The sequence below is a fragment of the Erpetoichthys calabaricus genome, chromosome 5 (assembly GCF_900747795.2).
Source record: "Erpetoichthys calabaricus chromosome 5, fErpCal1.3, whole genome shotgun sequence".
NCBI classification, from domain to species: Eukaryota; Metazoa; Chordata; class Cladistia; order Polypteriformes; family Polypteridae; genus Erpetoichthys; species Erpetoichthys calabaricus.
In genome coordinates this window covers 202,237,741-202,256,662 of record NC_041398.2, presented here as the reverse complement: position 1 = coordinate 202,256,662, position 18,922 = coordinate 202,237,741, and the positions used below count along the sequence as shown (strand labels likewise).

The following is an 18,922-nucleotide window of genomic DNA, read 5'->3' as shown; positions in this document are numbered from 1 at the left end:
AATTTCGATCACCCATTTTTACACCAAAGTGTACACACAGATATCTATTACCTTCCCAATAGCTAACTAACAACTGGCTCTATCAGCTTGCAAATTTCGCACGTATTAGGTCAAACATGTTCAAACACAAATACTCATGTGATTTTTCGATACAGTTACATCACAGGTGATACTACGTGTCCATTCATGGAATTAAATTGTCACACCAAGTATATTGTATATGATCTCTTTTAAATCATGAAGTGTTTTGAAAGTTCTGAATTAACTGAAATAAAAGTTTTATGTTCTGCATACAAATAAGAATCAATTCAAGATATTTCCACAAAAGTTTATATATTACAGCTCATTAACACTTTTAAATTTATAGAGTGCCACTATATAGTGAATACGAGCTGCTCTACAAGTTTATGCAAACTGTGAAACTGGTCATGAATTTATTTTTTACTGCTGTAGTGCTCACTTTAAGTACCTTATTCAAGGTTGTATGGGGTTTCAACTAGCAGTCCTGTAGTGTTCAGAAGAGTTGCCAACAGGCAACATTACTTAGTATTAACATCTTTCTATTCTCTTAACCTGCAGACTCGTGAGGGAGCTGGAGCCTATCCCAGCAAACACAGGGCAAAAGGCAGGAACAATCCCTAGGCATAGCGCCTGGCCATTGCAGGGTGAACTAGTGTTAAAGTAATATATTGTAGCTAACTCTACTATGCTAAATTAAGCAGTACTAATATTTTATTATTAAAAATGCCTGAGTTATTTTTAGTAAGTTAATTACAGAAATTAGCATGACAGCTTGTGGGTTAGCCAAAAACATCCCGCCACCTTTATTTTTAGTTTATTTTATTCTAGAGTGACTATAATATAGTTTATTCCTTTATGAACTTGCACTTACAAGATCTGTTTTCACATTTAAAAAAACTTGATGGCACGTTAGACAGACAGACAGACAGACAGACAGATAGATAGATAGATAGATAGATAGATAGATAGATAGATAGATAGATAGATAGATAGATAGATAGATAGATAGATAGATAGATAGATAGCAGTCTTTTTGAGAGTTTTGACCAATATTTTATCTAGTGAACCGAACCAGATATATTCCATGTGTTAATGGCTTAAACTGGTTACAATTTTTGTTCTCTCTCTTCATTATTATCATTACCGAATCATGTTTACAGAGTACAGCAAAATTCTTATATGTATAAATAGATTATTTTTCTGTTTTCTTGCTGGGGACTTTTAATAACACAGATATGTTGGGACACTTGTGTTGTTGCCTGGTATGTGTATAAGGGCATGTGGCATTGTAGCAATGTCTTTGTTAAAAAAAGTGGTCTGAAAATACAAAAAAGTAGGCTTTATTGGTCTTAACGTTCTAGATTTTGTCCTTTTATCACAACAATTTTTGAATCAGAATTTTTCTCAGCATTTTTGAGCACATTTTTATGGGTGCTAGGTCATTCTCTTTACTTATTTGTGTTTTATCAGTTTATCATGATTGGCACTTTTATTTATTCATTAGGTGCTAGTTATTTCAGAAAATCCGGTGAATTAAACTGTGTGTGTGTACATCTATTTACATGTCTTTTTTAAATTTTATGAGTTTCTCTAGAGTAATTGATACTACATGCTGTTCTCATTACAATCTGTGGCTTGCTTCAAAAACTTTTGTTGAGCTTACTAATTAGATGTTTACATAAAAGATGCTAGAGTGAAGTTGAAGTCTTGCACTTGTAAAGAATAACAGTCTGGACACAACACAGATCTTTTTCTAAAAGTCTAGAAATTGGCAACCAAAGCAAAAATACTAGAGAAGCTTGAAGTTATTAACAAGCTTGAAGTTATTAACAACAAGTTTAAACTAAAACTCAAAAAATTTTTAAAGATGCTAAAAAAAGGTCATGGTACTCTCACACTATTGGAGCTGGAACCTAAATCTTGGGAGGACTGGAAGTTCACGTGTTTTCTTGTAGACAATAAAAATAACAATTGATTCAATTTTCTAATTAGGTAACACATTTAACAAGATCAAAACACTTGAATTTTCTCACAAATTATCACAAAGATCCTCTCTTTAAGATGCCAACTCGGAAAACATCCTTTAAGTTTCATGGGGGTGTTACTGATGACATAGCAAAAGTAAAGCAGGAGCATGCACATCTCTGATAGGCATCCAAGAACAGCTTTCTGGACCACAAGCTCACTAACTGACTAGATACTGAAGCCAACATCAAAAATAGCAATAATCATTTTCTGGATTTTACAATTTGACTCCACATTAACCAAGACAGAAGGAGAAAAAGGAAAAAGAAAAGAAAAATACTATAGATAGCTAGTACAGTACTTTATTTGTCCAAATTGGAAATTTAGCTTTTACAGAAATATTATAACAAACAACATTAGCCCACCTCAAAAACAGACCACAATTATAAAAAAGAAGAGATGATTTGAATAAATTAGTGCCGACTGTCAGTGACAAGTGAAATCACATCTACAGTCATATGCAAAAGTTTGGGAACCCCTTTCAATTCTTTGGGTTTTTGTTTATCATTGGCTGACCTTTCAAAGTAGCAACTTCCTTTTACTATATGACATGCCTTATGGAAACAGTAGTACTTCAGCAGTGACATTAAGTTTATTGGATTAACAGAAAATATGCAATATACATCATAACAAAATTAGACAGGTGCATAAATTTGGGCACCCCAAAAGAGATATTACATCAATACTTAGTTGAGCCCCCTTTTGCAAATATAACAGCCTCTAGACACCCCCTTTGATGAGTGTCTGGATTCTGGATGGAGGTATTTTGGACCATTCTTCCATACAAAATCTCTCCAGTTCAGTTAAATTTGATGCCTGCCGAGCATGGACAGCCTGCTTCAAATCATCCCATAGATTTTCGATGATATTCAAGTCAGAGTCTTGTTGGAATATCTGACCCCTGTGTAACTTCAACTTGTGACTGATGCTTGAACATTATCCTGAAGAATTTGTTGATATTGGGTTGAATTCATCTGACCCTCGACTTTAACAAAGTCCCCAGTCCCTGAACTAGCCACACAGCCCCACAGCATGATGGAACTTCTTGGAATGCGGTGTTCTTCCGCAATGCAAAGCGCTTTTTGTTATGACCAAATAACTCAATTTTTGTCTCATCAGTCCAAAGCACTTTGTTCCAAAATGAACCTGGCTTTTCTAAATGAGCATTTGCATACAACAAGTGACTCTGTTTGTGGCGTGAGTGCTGAAAGGGCTTCTTTCTCATCACCCTGCCATACAGATATTCTTTGTGCAAATTGCACTGAATTGTAGAACGATGTACAGATACACCATCTGCAGCAAGATGTTCTTGCAGGTCTTTGGAGGTGATATGTGGGTTGTCTGTAACCATTCTCACAATCCTGCACATATGCCGCTCCTGTATTTTTCTTGGCCTGCCAGACCTGGGTTTAACAGCAACTGTGCCTGTGGCCTTCCATTTCCTGATTACATTCCTGACAGTTGAAACTGACAGTTTAAACCTCTGAGATAGCTTTTTGTAGCCTTCCCCTAAACCACAATACTGAACAATCTTTGTTTTCAGATCTTTTGAGAGTTGCTTTGAGGAGGATCCCATGCTGTCACTCTTCAGAGGAGAGTCAAAGGGAAGCACAACTTGCAATTGACTACCTTAAATACCTTTTCTCGTGATTGGACACACCTGTCTATGAAGTTCAAGGCTTAACGAGCTAATCCAACCAATTTGGTGTTGCAAGTATTGAGCAGTTACATGTATTCAAATCAGCAAAATTACAAGGGTATCCAAATTTTAGCACAGCCAGTTTTTCACATTTGATTTAATTTCATACAACTAAATGCTGCTTCACTAAAAATCTCTGTTTGGAAAACAGCCCAGTACTCAGATGTTCCTAGGAAATGAAAGACATACCACTGTTATCTTTCTTGTTGAGAGTCAATTATTATGCAGGCTGAGAGGCGGGGGTTCCCAAACTTTTTCATATGACTGTCATTCTAAAATTAATCAGAGCTAGTAACTATTAAAATAAGTTCAAAACCAAAGGAAAAACAGAACACATAATCGTTTCAGATATAAAATGTGGAATGATGTACTTCAGTAGAACAATCTATAGTTAACTGGACCTATTTGTTTAGTTATCTTAAAAACACTAATATACCTTGGAGTGATTTGTTTTGGGCAGCCTGCTTTTGTACCAAATCATGATTACAATTACCTGTTGACATCACTTGTTTGAAATCACATTATTTATTTTTTTTACCTCATTACTGGCCCTAATTTGCCCCCGTTCCAATTTTGTTTGGAGTGCATTGCATGCCTGAAATGCAGGAATGGATGTATATTAACAAAGGAAATGAAGTTGACTAGGTCAAATCTAAAATATCTTGGGTTTATACCGTCAAGAGTTTTTTTATTTGCATTTTCCATGCTGTCCCAACTTTTTCTGATTTGGGATTGTAAATTGGCCCAAGTGTGTGTGTGTGTGCGTGTGTGTGCGTGTTCACCCTGTGATGGACTGGCACACACTATCCAGGGATTCTTCTTACTTTATTCCCTGTGTTTCCCGAGATAAGCTCCAGTCCCCCATGACCCTGTGCAAGATTAAGCTGGCTTGGAAAATAGTATTGTATGGTACTGGAATGTTGAGCTATGGTCGTTTTTAACTTGTATCTAATTTACAGACATGCATTTCTATAAAAATTATATTTTCTATTTACTGGTGCAGATGTGACTGCTGGCAGAAAGTTGTATCTAAGTTTAGATCTGTAAGATAATTTTTTGATTTCTTTTTTTTCAAGGATGCTCTGGCAGCAGATGAAAAGGTTTTTAGTCAAAAAGAAGCTGAATTGAAACGATTACAGGCTCGAATTAACACAGTTCTTCAAGAGAATAAAGTGCATTTGGCCATTCTTGATGACGAAGAAAACAAACAAAAGCTCCAGGTAACAGTTGTACCATATACATTTATTTAGGTTTCGTCAGCAATACTCACATATGATTTAAATTAACCTTTTTCATGAAATCTGTTTATTGCCATTGAATTATGTAAACAATATGAACTTCAACGTATTTTACAATTTCAGAGTAAGCTTTAGCATTTCATATGGTTCATGATTTGTACTACAATATCTAATTTTCAATTAGAGCCATAGGATATTGCAAAAATTGCAATTATCAGGAATATCAAGTTTTATTGCTTACTAATGGGCATAAAGGAGTAAATGTATTCCAAGGTTTTGAATGACATAATTGTTTGTTTCATTTTAACTGTAGTTTGCCTTTCATTTAATTAGTCAATATGAAATTCAAAAAGTATAATAATAATAATAATATCAAATTTGCTATAATTAATAAGTATCCTAATATCACAATAACTATAATAAACACTAGGAGATAAATAGGTACATTTCTGAAATTCTCTGAAAATGCCAGGATGGCAGCTACATTTACTAGCTATGTTACCCTTTCCCCATTAATGTGTCTTAAAGGAATGTTTACTTGGGTGGGGCCCCATTTCATCAATTTATTGGCCAATATTAGGCATTGTTGCGAGCAATTGTTCATTATATTACAAAATACTTAGTGCAGGCCACATTTAGTACTTTAAACAATAGATAAAATGGTATCAGATGCCACTATGGCTATGAGGGTTCTAAGAAAAATTAATCATATTCTCTGTGCACAGTTTGTATGTTCTTCACATTTCCATTTGTGGTTTTCTTTAGGGGCTTTGCGTTTCCTCCCACATTACAAAGATATCTTTATTTATGTGTGTTTGTGTGTGTGTGAGTGTAATTATGCCCTGAAATTGAATGCACTAAGAATAGAGCTGGCTCTTGCCTAACACTAAGTGCTATTAGGATAGGCATGGGTCCAGTCCAGTTTATTGTATTAGAACTTATATTCTATTATATCATTACAAGTACACAGAAGAAACTTAAGAAATTAATAAATATTTTTTGTATTCGGCAAGAATAGCATACTCTGGGAATTTTTTCAGAAGGAACTGTAAGCCACACTGAAAACACAAAAAATCTTCCCCAGTGCTGAGAAGAGACATTAACATCTAACACTAGACAAAAGCGCACATAGTTTGTAATGCTGGCGTGCACTCCCATATAATCCAGGTTGATGGAATCCCATGAAAGAGCACCATCCCTTTTTTCCTATTTTAGAATACCAGGAGACTTTTGTCTGCAGCATAGCCGGTATATGGATGTCTCTCTATTCACACTTAGGGTCTTATGATGGTTCTTTGCTTTGAAAAATAAACTATGAACACATTTTCAAGAAATTACATGGGTATCTGACTTTTAAGAAATCATTTGGTTATCTGACTAAATATCACTTCGCTATCTCTGAATTGGTAATAAGCATAAGGGTAGTACCTACGTACAATAACATACCTAATGAATCAGCAACCGTTAAGCATTAAGTATTTTGTGCACTTAAAACTCAGCTTCCTGAGAAATTCCAGAGTTATGAACATTGGACACGTGTTTAAAACACTGCTCAAGAGAAGGGGAGGGATTTTGTTTTCTGTGATATTTCTGCAATTCTTTTTACACTTTTTGCTCTCTTATCATGGTTTTGAAACATGCAGAATTCATGCCTGCTCTTTGAATATTTTTCAGATTTGTTTTTCTACACATTATTTTTTCTTGACTTTCTGGGTCCAAGATGGGTGCTGCCATTTGTTGGGCAGGTCGCTATGGTAACTAGCTCATGCAGCACGACATGACACATCATAGACATGACTGCATAAAATAAAGGTCACTCCTGAGTATTTCTGAGCTATCTGTGAATGGTTTGGAAAACAAAAAAAATGTTTGTATGGTTTGTGCTTCATAGTAAATTATTTTATTTTTACAATAATTATTTCATGGCTGATTTGTGAGTTTCAATTTATGTTTTGACAAAAATTTGGATGAATTTTTTGGTTTTGGATTTAGACTTGGCTCTTGATTCCATTTCATTTTCTGGTATCTCTAAAAAATAAAAATATCTGTTGTTTTTCTAGAACTGTCACAGGAGCTTAATCAGATAACAGGCAAGGATCTGTAACCCAGCAGAAGAGAGACTTTCTCCACGGTATCACACAGGCAACTTAAACCCCATCTACAATATTTTAATAGGGCTGCAATGGGACACGTTGTGTGGGAGAATGCAGTTTTTTTTGTACACATACCTATTTCAAAAATCCTTTTTATTTACTTACTCTATTGGCTTTAGAACTTTGGTGATATTTCTATTATTCATGTCTTTTATATACTGTATCAATAATAATAAAAGAAATTATCTCAAAAATCTAAACACAAATGCAAAGCCTTAAAGATATTGCCAATCCAAAGCGAAAATTCCAGAAGCCATATGCCATCATCTCATATAGGCTGGATGAAATGACTTAAAACATCATGTGACTTCCACATCACATGTTTAAAAATGGCCATGGCAAACAAAAACAATATGGAGTTGGCTGTACCAAGATTGTTACAGAATGTCAGTGACCATACCGAGAAAAGATTAGATGTCTCAAATACACTGTACTTACCATGTAATTACCTGTATGATTACAGACTAACTAGGTGTCATTACCTCTTACGTACTGTGTAATACAATGTAACATTATAATAGAGTACTAAATTGTAATTGTTATTCCACAATTTATATACTGTACATTCATACTTGTGGAATAACAATTACAATTGAGTAATTACTTATAGTGTTACACTTTATTACAACAGTTATCAACATTTCCTTCTTTGAATCTAATAACATGGTTTGCTATCCCTCAAACAGTTTCAACAATATAGCTTTATTTTACAGATGTTATTAACTGGAGCAGATTTGTTGGCCTGTGATATTTTACAACATCCTCTGACTGTTAACTTTTGTTAAATACATGCTGAAAAGCATGAGATGCCTGTGATCTTTAACTAGGAAGTGATTGAAGGTAATTCAATGACAGTGGGAGTGTGAATAAAAGATCACGAAAGCAAATTTAAAGCCAAGAAGGGGACCTGGATGGTTAAAAAGGCCAAAAGATAAACTACCTGACTCAAAAAGTAAGGGTAGTATTGCATAGTTAGATCCTTCTTTCCTGCTCTTCTCTTTGTTTCTTACTCCTGTAAGTTAACCAAACAAACCCTGCATATAATCATTCATATCAAACCTTTGCCTGTTGTCTGAGTAACATTTCATTGAGATACAGTAATATAATGCAAATTTGACAAATGATTTTTAGCATGGAAACTACACTAAGTACATTCCTGAGTGTTTATAATGCCTACTTGCAAAAATCTTGCTTATATTTAAAGTTGATTTACATTCTGAATCAATATTTTTGACAGTCTTGTATTAATTAATGCAAAGTGCCCTATACTGTAAATAAAATGCATTATTATTATTATATTATTTATTTTGCCTCATTTTGTGTGATGAAGTCTTTTTCGTGACCTTGAGTCTGAATTGATCAAGTTGTGTGGAAGAATAATTTTCAGGTAACATAGCGTTCATCTTAAATAACTAGCACAAAGAGTTAATAAATGTCAGGAACCTTTGCAGGAATATCAGGAAACCAGATAAAGGTCACGTGAACAACAAAATGTACTGAAAGATAACTAAGAGATGACTAAGAAGTCAGCAGATGTCCTGTAAAACAACCAGAATGGACAGTTGTTATATGGACAGAAATTTCAAGGGTGGTGACTAAACTCAAAGGTATAAGAAGAACCAGAATATAATATAATAAACTTTTATTGTATATAAGTCATTTGGGTATAAACCAATGAACCAACCAGAGTAAATATTTGTATTGATTGACAGTGTATGTAAATTCAATACAGTAGTTTATAAAATGAACCTCTATTCTTTATTTCTCTGATCATTCTGACCATGCTGTAACGGACTGTTTTTGAAGAATGCTTCCTCCAAGGCATTTTGCTGAGGAGTATATTAAAGATACAATGAACAGCTTCCATTGAAGACTGTGAAAAAACTGAACTGTGGAGATGTTTGTTAATTGTAACTTTTTTACTCCTACTTTTGTAGAGTGATAAAATTGTGGAGCAACAACAAATAATTGATCGACTCAGAGAAGAACTGCAGAGCAAGAACATGTTCTTTTGCAAGTCTTGCTTATCATTGGATGCCACAACAGATGCTGACAACCGGTCTCCAAGAAGACTATATAGCATGCCAGTGCCCTCTTCACAATCAGATGGTCTCACAGTAACAAAGATGGCACAAAAAGCACCAAGAAAGGTAATCAAGGATTTCACTCCTTCTTTTATATAATTCTTTGGTTTCCTTTAACGTAGAGCCTAGCAATTTGCATTTTACTTATCTGGGTACATCATACATCATGGCAACAGAACTGACAATTTCAATAGCTCACTATGCCAAGAGTATCCATATGTGAGGCCCCTAAAAATATTTTTCAATATATTCACTATATTCTCTTTTTAAATTAACACAAGAAAGACCAAACAGCACACAAATACATTTTAAAATTGTAACTCTTATTTAATTTATTTTCTTAATTGTGTTACAATAAATGAATTACAGATCAATGGGACATGGAGTGTATTCAGCTTATAATCAGTATCCCATTCACCACCTGCTCACAGGATTTGATGTGAAATAACCAGACATTAATACTGAGATGTCCCAGGGATTACCAGAGGTTTTGGATGCTAAAACAATTAATTACAGAATTATTAAAAGTCTGCCATATTTAAATGAAGTTTGTAAAGTGAATTTATTAAGTAAAACAGAACCTTTTTTTCCACTTTGTTATGCCAGGTGGTTTAGAACCTATCAGTGTGCTTTAAGGTGTCATAACAGATTCATTTACACAGTGAAATCTCACCTGATATTACTCTGAATAGTGTTGGGTGGGTTAGACATTATTGTACATCTTTAACTGTGTAAAAATATTAGTAATTTGTTTTATTCCAGTAAGGTCTTACCATGTGTCATTTTCAAAACTTGTGACTTGGGAGCCTGATGATGGCTTTCACAATTTGAATCTTGATTTGGCCTTGTCCAGACATCTTTCGTCGGACACTGATGCTTGAAACATCCCTCTCCACCAATGACAGTGATTTAAATAGTGTTTTAAATAGTCATTTAATTTAAGTTTCTGATATTTTATTGTACTTAACCACAGTTTAAGCGTCATCAAAACTCTCTACTAATTTGTACCCAAAAAATCCAGCCGAAGTACAGCAACTAAAGTTAAAATGACTTAAATGTTGTGGCTTGAGATAGGATGCAGTGTAGATGCAAACAGATGCAGGGCCTGCTCAGTATGGTCTCATATAATAGCCAAGGTTACTGCCCTGTCTGGAGATGAAATTAATGTTTTATGTCTGTTTTTGATTGTTTTATTTATGTTAATGTTACTCTTGTTGATGTACATTATTCTTTGTTTTTGCCTTTGTGTTTGCCCTTATTACTAACCATGGTTTGACAGTGATATTCCCTTTTAGTGGGTATTTTTTGAAAGTGCTTTTGGGACTCCTAGTTCACGACACACAGTGAAAGTAACTTCATCAACAAGGCAACCATAATGTAGCTACAAAAAAGCCAAATTAAAACAGTGAGTTTTAAGAGCTTTTTAAAGTGACATACATTAGCCTGGTATATCTCTGTTTGTAAATTGTTCCATATTTTGGTGAATAACAGCAAAAGGCCACCTCACCACAACTTTTATGCTTAGTTCTTAGAATAATAAGTAGATTGTGATTATAAGATCTAAGGTTGCGAGTTGGAATGTAGGTGGACAGCCATTCCAATATATAGAAAGGAGCAAAGTTATTTATGGCCTTATATACTAATCCATTCTAAAGGACACAGGTAACCAGTGTAATGGTGCTAAGACTGTTGTTATGTGTTAAAAATTTGTTTTTCATGTTAAGATTATTGCTGGTGTATTCTGAACTAAGATCTAGCAATACGATAATTCTGAAATGCACTCCAATAGATTGTTGATGCAATCAAGACTGTTTTGAAGAAATTGAACGGTGTCACGCTTTGTCTAAAACTTAAATATCATTTTAAAGAATTACTGGCTAACATAGACCAATTATTTTAAAGGACACTGATCATAATGAGTGTTTTTGCTTCCTTTTGGCCAGTCCATCCTTAATGTTTCTACCAAGGTTTTGTGGGATAAGGTATGTTTGAACAAGAACTGTGCATTGTGCATAGTTATGTTATTCAGATAAATGTATGTCCTGATGGTTGTGCCCCTTCAGAGGAGTACTTTCTGCCTTATCAGTACCACAATGTGTATAGTATGTCCCAGAACTTACAAAACACAGGTTGTCCATACGTTAGAGAAGAGTATGAAGATTTGCATTGCTCCTAGAGTTATAGTATTTGTCAAACAGAACAATTTTGATTCTTCTGTTTATGCCATTATCATTAGTACTTTGTTGGAAGTTATATAAAGTGGTAACTCTTGGCAGAAATTAAAATATGACTAACATTACTTCTGCTGTTTCTTTAAGCTTCAATGTAATGTACCACTCATTAAAAAGGACATAACTACAGGGGAGCATCCATATCAACCACCACAAAACCAACATTGCATGGTGTTATCAAAGAAACAACAGAAAGTTTGTGAAATATAATAAAAAATTCAAAAACCAGACAATTTCCAAGCAAGCGAAAATAATCAAGAATGATTTGAGATCACAACAAAAGGCATGCAATATTAATTTTCATTCCTTTTATATATTAAGAATCATTATTGGTGGCTCTTACTGTTCTTCTGTCTCTCATTTCCAGAACACAAGAGAGTTCTAATTTATTATATTTATCCATGAATTCAGAATGTCAATAAGAGGTAAATGAGAGACCTAAAAACCTTAATGCAGTTTCCTTATATTCCTATTATAGAACTCTGATTGAAAGATCAAAAAATATTTTTAAAAATCATATAAACATTAAATTGGTTTCTACACTCTGCTTCTGTATACAGATATGTAATTTGACAAGATAATTCTTAGCTCATAGAAATAGCTAAATTGAGAAAAAAGGCCAATAAGGTCTTCTATCTGAAATGTAATATAAAAAATAATTATGATACTGCAAGAACATAAGAATAGAAAACTTGTGTTTAATTTTTAAGAGGAACAAAAACTGTGTAAATATCAAGAACAATCAAGAAAATGGAATAGGAAGAATTAAATGCAAAAATCGATGAAGATTGTGGTCGAAATTTAACATCTTACTAAAGAAAGAAACATCCTCTAACAGGACAATTCAGTAATCAGGCAGGAGAAAAGCTGTTCATTGTATTTTTTAATGACTCCTCAGCAAAATGCCTTGGATGGAGTATTCTTCAAAAGCAGTCTGTTACAGCACGGTCAGAATGATCAGAGAAACAAAGGATAGAGGTTCATTTTATAAACTGTTGAATTTGCATACAGTGTCAATCAATGCATACATTTTACTCTGGTTGGTTCATTGGTTTACACCAAAATGATTTACATAAAACAAAAGTCTATATTATATTCTGGTTCTTCTTATACCTTTTGAGTTGAGCTACCACCCTTGAAATTTCTGTGTATATAACAACTGTCCATTCTTGTTTACCAGTAAACTCCCGATTCTGTAAAGAATCGTAAATGCAAGAATGGCAATCAGTTTCTATTCCCTCCGATCTGTGGAGGAATGAAAAATGATGGAGGGTGGGAGCGTCCTGGTAAAGTTTTCATTTAATTAAATAAACATATTTGTACTAAAGCGGCTTCTGTTTGGAGCTGTGACTCATCTGGTTCTGGTGTTTCAGAAGCGCGTTGTAGGCACCTTCGTGTATTGTTTTTATCCATGCAGTCTCGCTTTTGGCAGCGGTGGTAGTGTGTACGGCTTGCCTGTTGCCTCCGGCATCTGTGCATATATACTGTACAACCTGGCGTGAACATATTTGTACTAAAGCGGTTTCTTTTTGGAGCCGTGACTCATCTGGTTCTGGTGTTTCAGAAGCGTGTTGTAGGTGCCTTCGTGTATTGTTTTTATCCATGCAGTCTCGCTTTTGGCAGCGGTGGTAGTGTGTATGGCTTGCCTGTTGCCTCTGGCATCTGTGCATATATACTGTACAACCTGGCGTGCACGCTTTACCACAGGTTTAGTTCACAGGTCATAGCCATACGGGCACGTTTTTGTATTTCTAATAATTGAGCTCTTTCTTTTTGGAGCCGTGACTCCTTTGCCTGTGCTGTTTCAGAAGCGCGTTGTGGGTGCCTTCGTTCATTGTTTTTATCCATACGGGCTCGTTTTTGTATTTCCGTTAGTTGAGCTCTTTCATTTTGGAGCCGTGACATCTTTGCTTCTGGTGTTTCTGAAGTGCGTTGCAGGAGCCTTTGTTTATTGTTGTTATCCATGCAGTCTCGTTTTTGTTTTTTTGTGGCTGTGTCGTTAGGTAGAAGTCGTTTCCTGTTAGGAATCATAATTCAACATACTTTTAATACTGAATTACCGTTATGTGATTCAAATATGCCACACTGACTGCTGGCACAGTGGATTAGAGCAAGTTTAGTTTACAGGTTGTGTTGTTTGGGTGCCACCTGCTGACTCTGGGAAGCCGTTGGGTTTGACTCTGGGGCGCTGAGGCGCTGTGCGCATGCGCCTGCACCTCGGTGTGTCCTGCGTCCGTGCATATAATTGCGTCCGTGCATATAATTATACAACTGTCATTTAGTAATATAGATAGGACATCTGCTGATTTCTTAGTCATCTCTTAGTCATTTTCAGTACATTTTGTATATTACATCAATCTTTCTTCTGGTACATTATTTATTTACTTGACCATCTCAGTATTTTTCCTGAACCAATTCTTATATTTCAGTATACATTTTCTTGTTCACATTACCTTTATTTGGTTTCCCACATTTATTAATCCTTTATGCTATTTCTTTAAGATGAATGCTATGTTACTCTAAAATTATTCTTCCACAAGATAAAATTAGACATATACAGGAAACTAGGCTATGTAAAAAACAAAAAAGCAAAAGGTATATAAGATAGATATATAAAAAACCAAAAATACAATTAAATTATGCTTTTACTGAGCATCTGTGTATATCTGCATACTAGACCACATGGACCTTTTAAAATCCTACTTTATCTCTTTATTTTTTACATTGCCCTTATATGCAGCATCATATTTATTTGCCTTTTGTATTCTGTGTTGTTCTTGTATGTTGCACCAATACTAACAAGACAAATTCCTAGTAAACATTAGTGTAGGTCAAGTCAGGTTGGGGAACATTCACTGGTATAGCACGTTGCCGCACTCACCACACAACAAAACAGCTCGGAATCCTGGTTGGCACAACAGACACATGGTCCAGTCACACCCTCCAGAAATGACCCTCTATCTGCCGCAGCCAGGTGTTACGTGGGTGTCCCCTTGGCCTGGTCCAGCCACTCGGGTCCTCAACAATGAGGATCCTACAAGCTGGATCACCCTTTGGGAATCACACCACATGACTGTAGTGCCGTAACTGACGCTCCCTTGCAATGGAGGTAATGTGCCTCAATCGGGACTCCATGAGCAACTTCTCATTCGATACAAAGTCAAATCAGCGGTACCCAAGAATTCTCCGAAGAGACACAGTACCAAAAGAGTCCAGTCCTCGTCTCAGGTCACTGGATAGCATCCATGTCTCGCAACCATATAACAAGACAGAAAGCGCCAGGACTGTAAAGACTAGGACCTCCATCCTTTTGCATAGATATCGGAAGCGCCACAAAGCCCTTTCCAGCGACCTCATGACCCCCAATGCTCTCTCAATCCATCTACTGACTTCATAGGAAGAGTCAGGAGACATGAATGTCACTGCCAACAAGTAAACCTCTCAACAAGGTCGACACTCTCTCCACAGACAGACACACTGTTGATGGCTGTGCCTAAGAGGTCATTAAAGGCCTGGATCTTGGTTTTTATCCAGGACACTCGCAAGCCTAGACACTCAGACTTCTTGCTCAATCTCTTCAGAGCCCCGATCAGAGCCTCCATTGACTTTATGAAGATCACAGCATCATCGGCAAAGTCAAGATCAGTGAATCTTTCTTCACCAACAGATGCCCCACAGCTGCTGGACCCCACAACCTTGCCCAACACCCAGTCTATGCAAGCACTGAGCAGAGTAGGAGCAAGAACACACCCCTGACAAACCCCAGAATCAACTGGGCAGAATGCAGAGGTTCTGCCTCCACTCTGCACAGCACTCACAGTACCAGTGTACTAGCTGGCCATGATATCTAGCAACCTTGAGGGGATCCTGTGAAGTCTCAGGATGTCCCACAGGGCAACTCAATCAACTGACTCGAACGCTTTATGAAATTCGACAAAGGATGCAAAGAATCTCTGCCGATATTCACGTTTGCTCTCCATGACAACCATCAGTGCCAGGATGCAGTATATGGTAGACTTCTTAGGCGTAAAATCAAACTGCTCCTGTTGTTGGTAGGTGGGCAAGTGATCACGGATCCTGTTGAGGAAGACTGTAGCAAAGAATTCTGGTTCCACAGTTCTTGAGGCTGAATCTCCAATTAGCTGTGAACCACCCAATCTCACTGAGATTGCACAGGTGATGAACCAGCTGAGGGTAGGGAAGACTGCAGGGATCTGTGGTATCCGGGGTGAGCTTCTCCAGGTTGGTGGTAAGGCTGATCTCCTGACATTACAAGCAATCTTTGCTTCCATTTGTGAGACTGGCATCATCCCAACTGACTGGAAAATGGGACTTGTTGTCCCTATCAGGAAAGGGAAGGGTGCTCTCAGTGCTGGGTAAGGTCCTTGCTAGGGTCGTCCCCAAAAGGTTCTGTGAATGTTAGTGTACCTGGCCAATAAAGTGAATTCCAATTCTGATCTGATATGAGGTAAAAATTTAACACCATTTCAGCATAAAAAGAAAAAAATAAGTAAAAACATTAAAATGAAATACATTTACATCAATAGGAACTAACAAATATATAAAAACAAAGTGCAGTGATGTACAAGAAGAAAACAAATATATATATATATATATATATATATATATATATATATATATATAGGCGGCACGGTGGCGCAGTGGGTAGCGCTGCTGCCTCGCAGTTGGGAGATCTGGGGACCTGGGTTCGCTTCCCGGGTCCTCCCTGCGTGGAGTTTGCATGTTCTCCCCGTGTCTGCGTGGGTTTCCTCCGGGCGCTCCGGTTTCCTCCCACAGTCCAAAGACATGCAGGTTAGGTGGATTGGCGATTCTAAATTGGCCCTAGTGTGTGCTTGGTGTGTGGGTGGGTGTGTTTGTGTGTGTCCTGCGGTGGGTTGGCACCCTGCCCGGGATTGGTTCCTGCCTTGTGCCCTGTGTTGGCTGGGATTGGCTCCAGCAGACCCCCGTGACCCTGTAGTTAGGAATATAGCGGGTTGGAAAATGGATGGATGGATATATATATATATATATATATATATATATATATATATATATATATATATATATATAAAGAACAAAACAAAAAGAATGTGACACAACAATATAGGAAGAGGCTGGCAGAAGGTTGTAGAAAAAACTGGAGGGTAACTTTGCAATTTGGTAATGTTCCTTGCCCACAATATATCTGTTTCAAAGAAGGGCTCAAGATGAATAACCTATATATACATTCTGTTCATAATACATAAACAGCCTTGTCATACACCAGTGTCCCTACTTTTAGGCTCTAGTGGGAACTTGATGACATGTAGTACAGGAACGGAGAGTCAGCGGGACAATAAGGGAGACAGACACCGCTGATACACCAACTAAAAAGGTGTATTTATTGAAAGTTCCATAGAGACAATGTAAAAATGCACACAAACACTGCAATAATTAATTAAGATGAAAAACAAACAAAAAAGCAATGTTAAAAAATACATTCAAGTCATGGCAGGTACCTTAAAAAAAATAAATTTCCAAACAAAAAAAAATCAATTCCTTTTTAACAAGCTCCAAAGAATCAGCTCTTAAGTTAAAACAATGCTTAACCTGCTTTCCCTGTTTCTTTCTCCATCTCTAAACAAACTCGGAGGGAAAGATGGCTTACCCTGGCAAATTGGAATAACATTCTAGTCCTCTGCCTGTAAATCACTCTCTAGCCACCTTATTTCTTTGCATGCTCACTTTCTGCTAGTCTGAACTGAACACTTTGGCTTCTTCTTATTTTGTCTTTTTATGGCATTTGGCATACCCACTTATGGTGTAGTACTGCCACCAACTGGATTAGAGCCTTTTAAAATACTGAAAAATTGCTCTAACACAATCTATGGTTATTTTCAAAACTAATCAAATCCTTCAGAGTTAAACTACTAACCCCCATTTCTTCAACTGCTGCCTGAAGTTGCTTCCTTTCCTCTTTGTATACTTCATAGTGAAATATTACATGTTCTATTGTTTCTTGCTGATCACAGTGCCTACAAACTCCAGATGCATGTTTTCCTATTCAATATATAGTAAATTATTTAACATTGTGTCCTCCCTTCTTATTTTTTCCACCTTCTTCCATAAATCTAACATTTTTCCATATATTGTACAAATGCTTCCCCTTACCTCCATTGTTCCATACGTTTTGCCATAATCCAATAATTTTTGATTTTATCAATCCTTTAGCTTTGGCATTACTAATTGAGATTTATATCCACCTCAGACAGTTTTACAGCTTCTTTAGCTATGCCGTCAACCCTTTCATTCTCTACAAGGACTCCATGTGTAGGATCCCATAGTAAAACCACATATACCTGTATACCCATATTTTATAGGCAAAATAAATCTGATTAACATCCAATAACAAGTCCAATCTACAATTATTAGTCTGTCCATTTTTAATACTCATACTTTAATATGAATCAGAACATACGACATCTCTGTTTGGCATACTTTCTTCAACCTACTGTAAGCCTGGAATGATTGCAACCAATTCTACTGTATATACAGAAATAATTTGAAATTCTTTTTAATTATTTTAACCTGTAGTTTTGGCACATAAGCAGCTACTCCAGCCTTTCCATATGTAGTTTCTTTAGAGCCATCTGTAAAAATTGGAATCATTCCATAAAATTTGTCATTAATATATTGTCTAGCAATCTTCCATTCCGGTATAACAGATTGATTTTCTTTTATTAAATCATTACAATAAAGTGTTTTAGATCAACTGTTAGTAATGGAAACAAACAAAGGGGGTGTTATGCCTAAAGCTACAGTTGGACTTATCTCATAGTTCAGTAGAACCAGATTACCAGCTTGATATGAACCTACACATCCAAAGCTAATTATACTTTTTTAATGATGTTCCCAACAATAATTCAACACTTTTTTAACATGATGATTATTTCCGTGTCCTCTTCAATTGATGTAATAATTTATCATCAATTGTAATCTTTGAAGCTGAAATGGCAACACTCCCATTTTAACTAATATAGCTGAAACTTGACAGGATCTCATTGTATCACAGCACATTCTTAGAGCCTGTGCTTGTATCACCTCTATAAATATTTAAATCTTGAAGGTGCAGCAGACTAATAAGCCTCACTTTCTGAATCAAAGACTGACCTTAATTAAAAAATATAAATAGTCAAAAAAGATTTTCTGGTAGCATCCCAATCATATCCCTATAAACATCTTGGTGTATTCAATACCCTTTTACATTTATCAACAAACTTATCAATATGGGATTTCCATGTAAGCCTACTATCCATCTCCTACTCTTAGGATCCAGCTTATGTCCAGTAGGTTACCACCTACTAGGAAAATGAGCCTGGACTCCAAGACCATGCTGTTTCTAATGTGTTTGCATGCAGTTTGTGTGAGGAACTTGCAGATTTGGGTAATGTGGTGTGGGAGACCTTCCGTGACAAGACCCTGAAGGTTGCTG

At 36.2% G+C, this 18,922-nt stretch overlaps 1 protein-coding gene across 1 annotated transcript in view; it reads left to right on the top strand.

Moving 5' to 3' along the window:
* The window catches only part of LOC114652866 (kinesin-like protein KIF27), a 118,618-nt gene that overhangs the window by 39,989 nt on the left and 59,707 nt on the right, over nt 1–18,922 (top strand). Inside the window, exons 4-5 of the mRNA XM_051928613.1 lie at nt 4,822–4,965; nt 9,074–9,286. Coding sequence (XP_051784573.1) covers nt 4,822–4,965; nt 9,074–9,286 — 357 coding nt within the window. The remainder of the gene's footprint in view (nt 1–4,821; nt 4,966–9,073; nt 9,287–18,922) is intronic.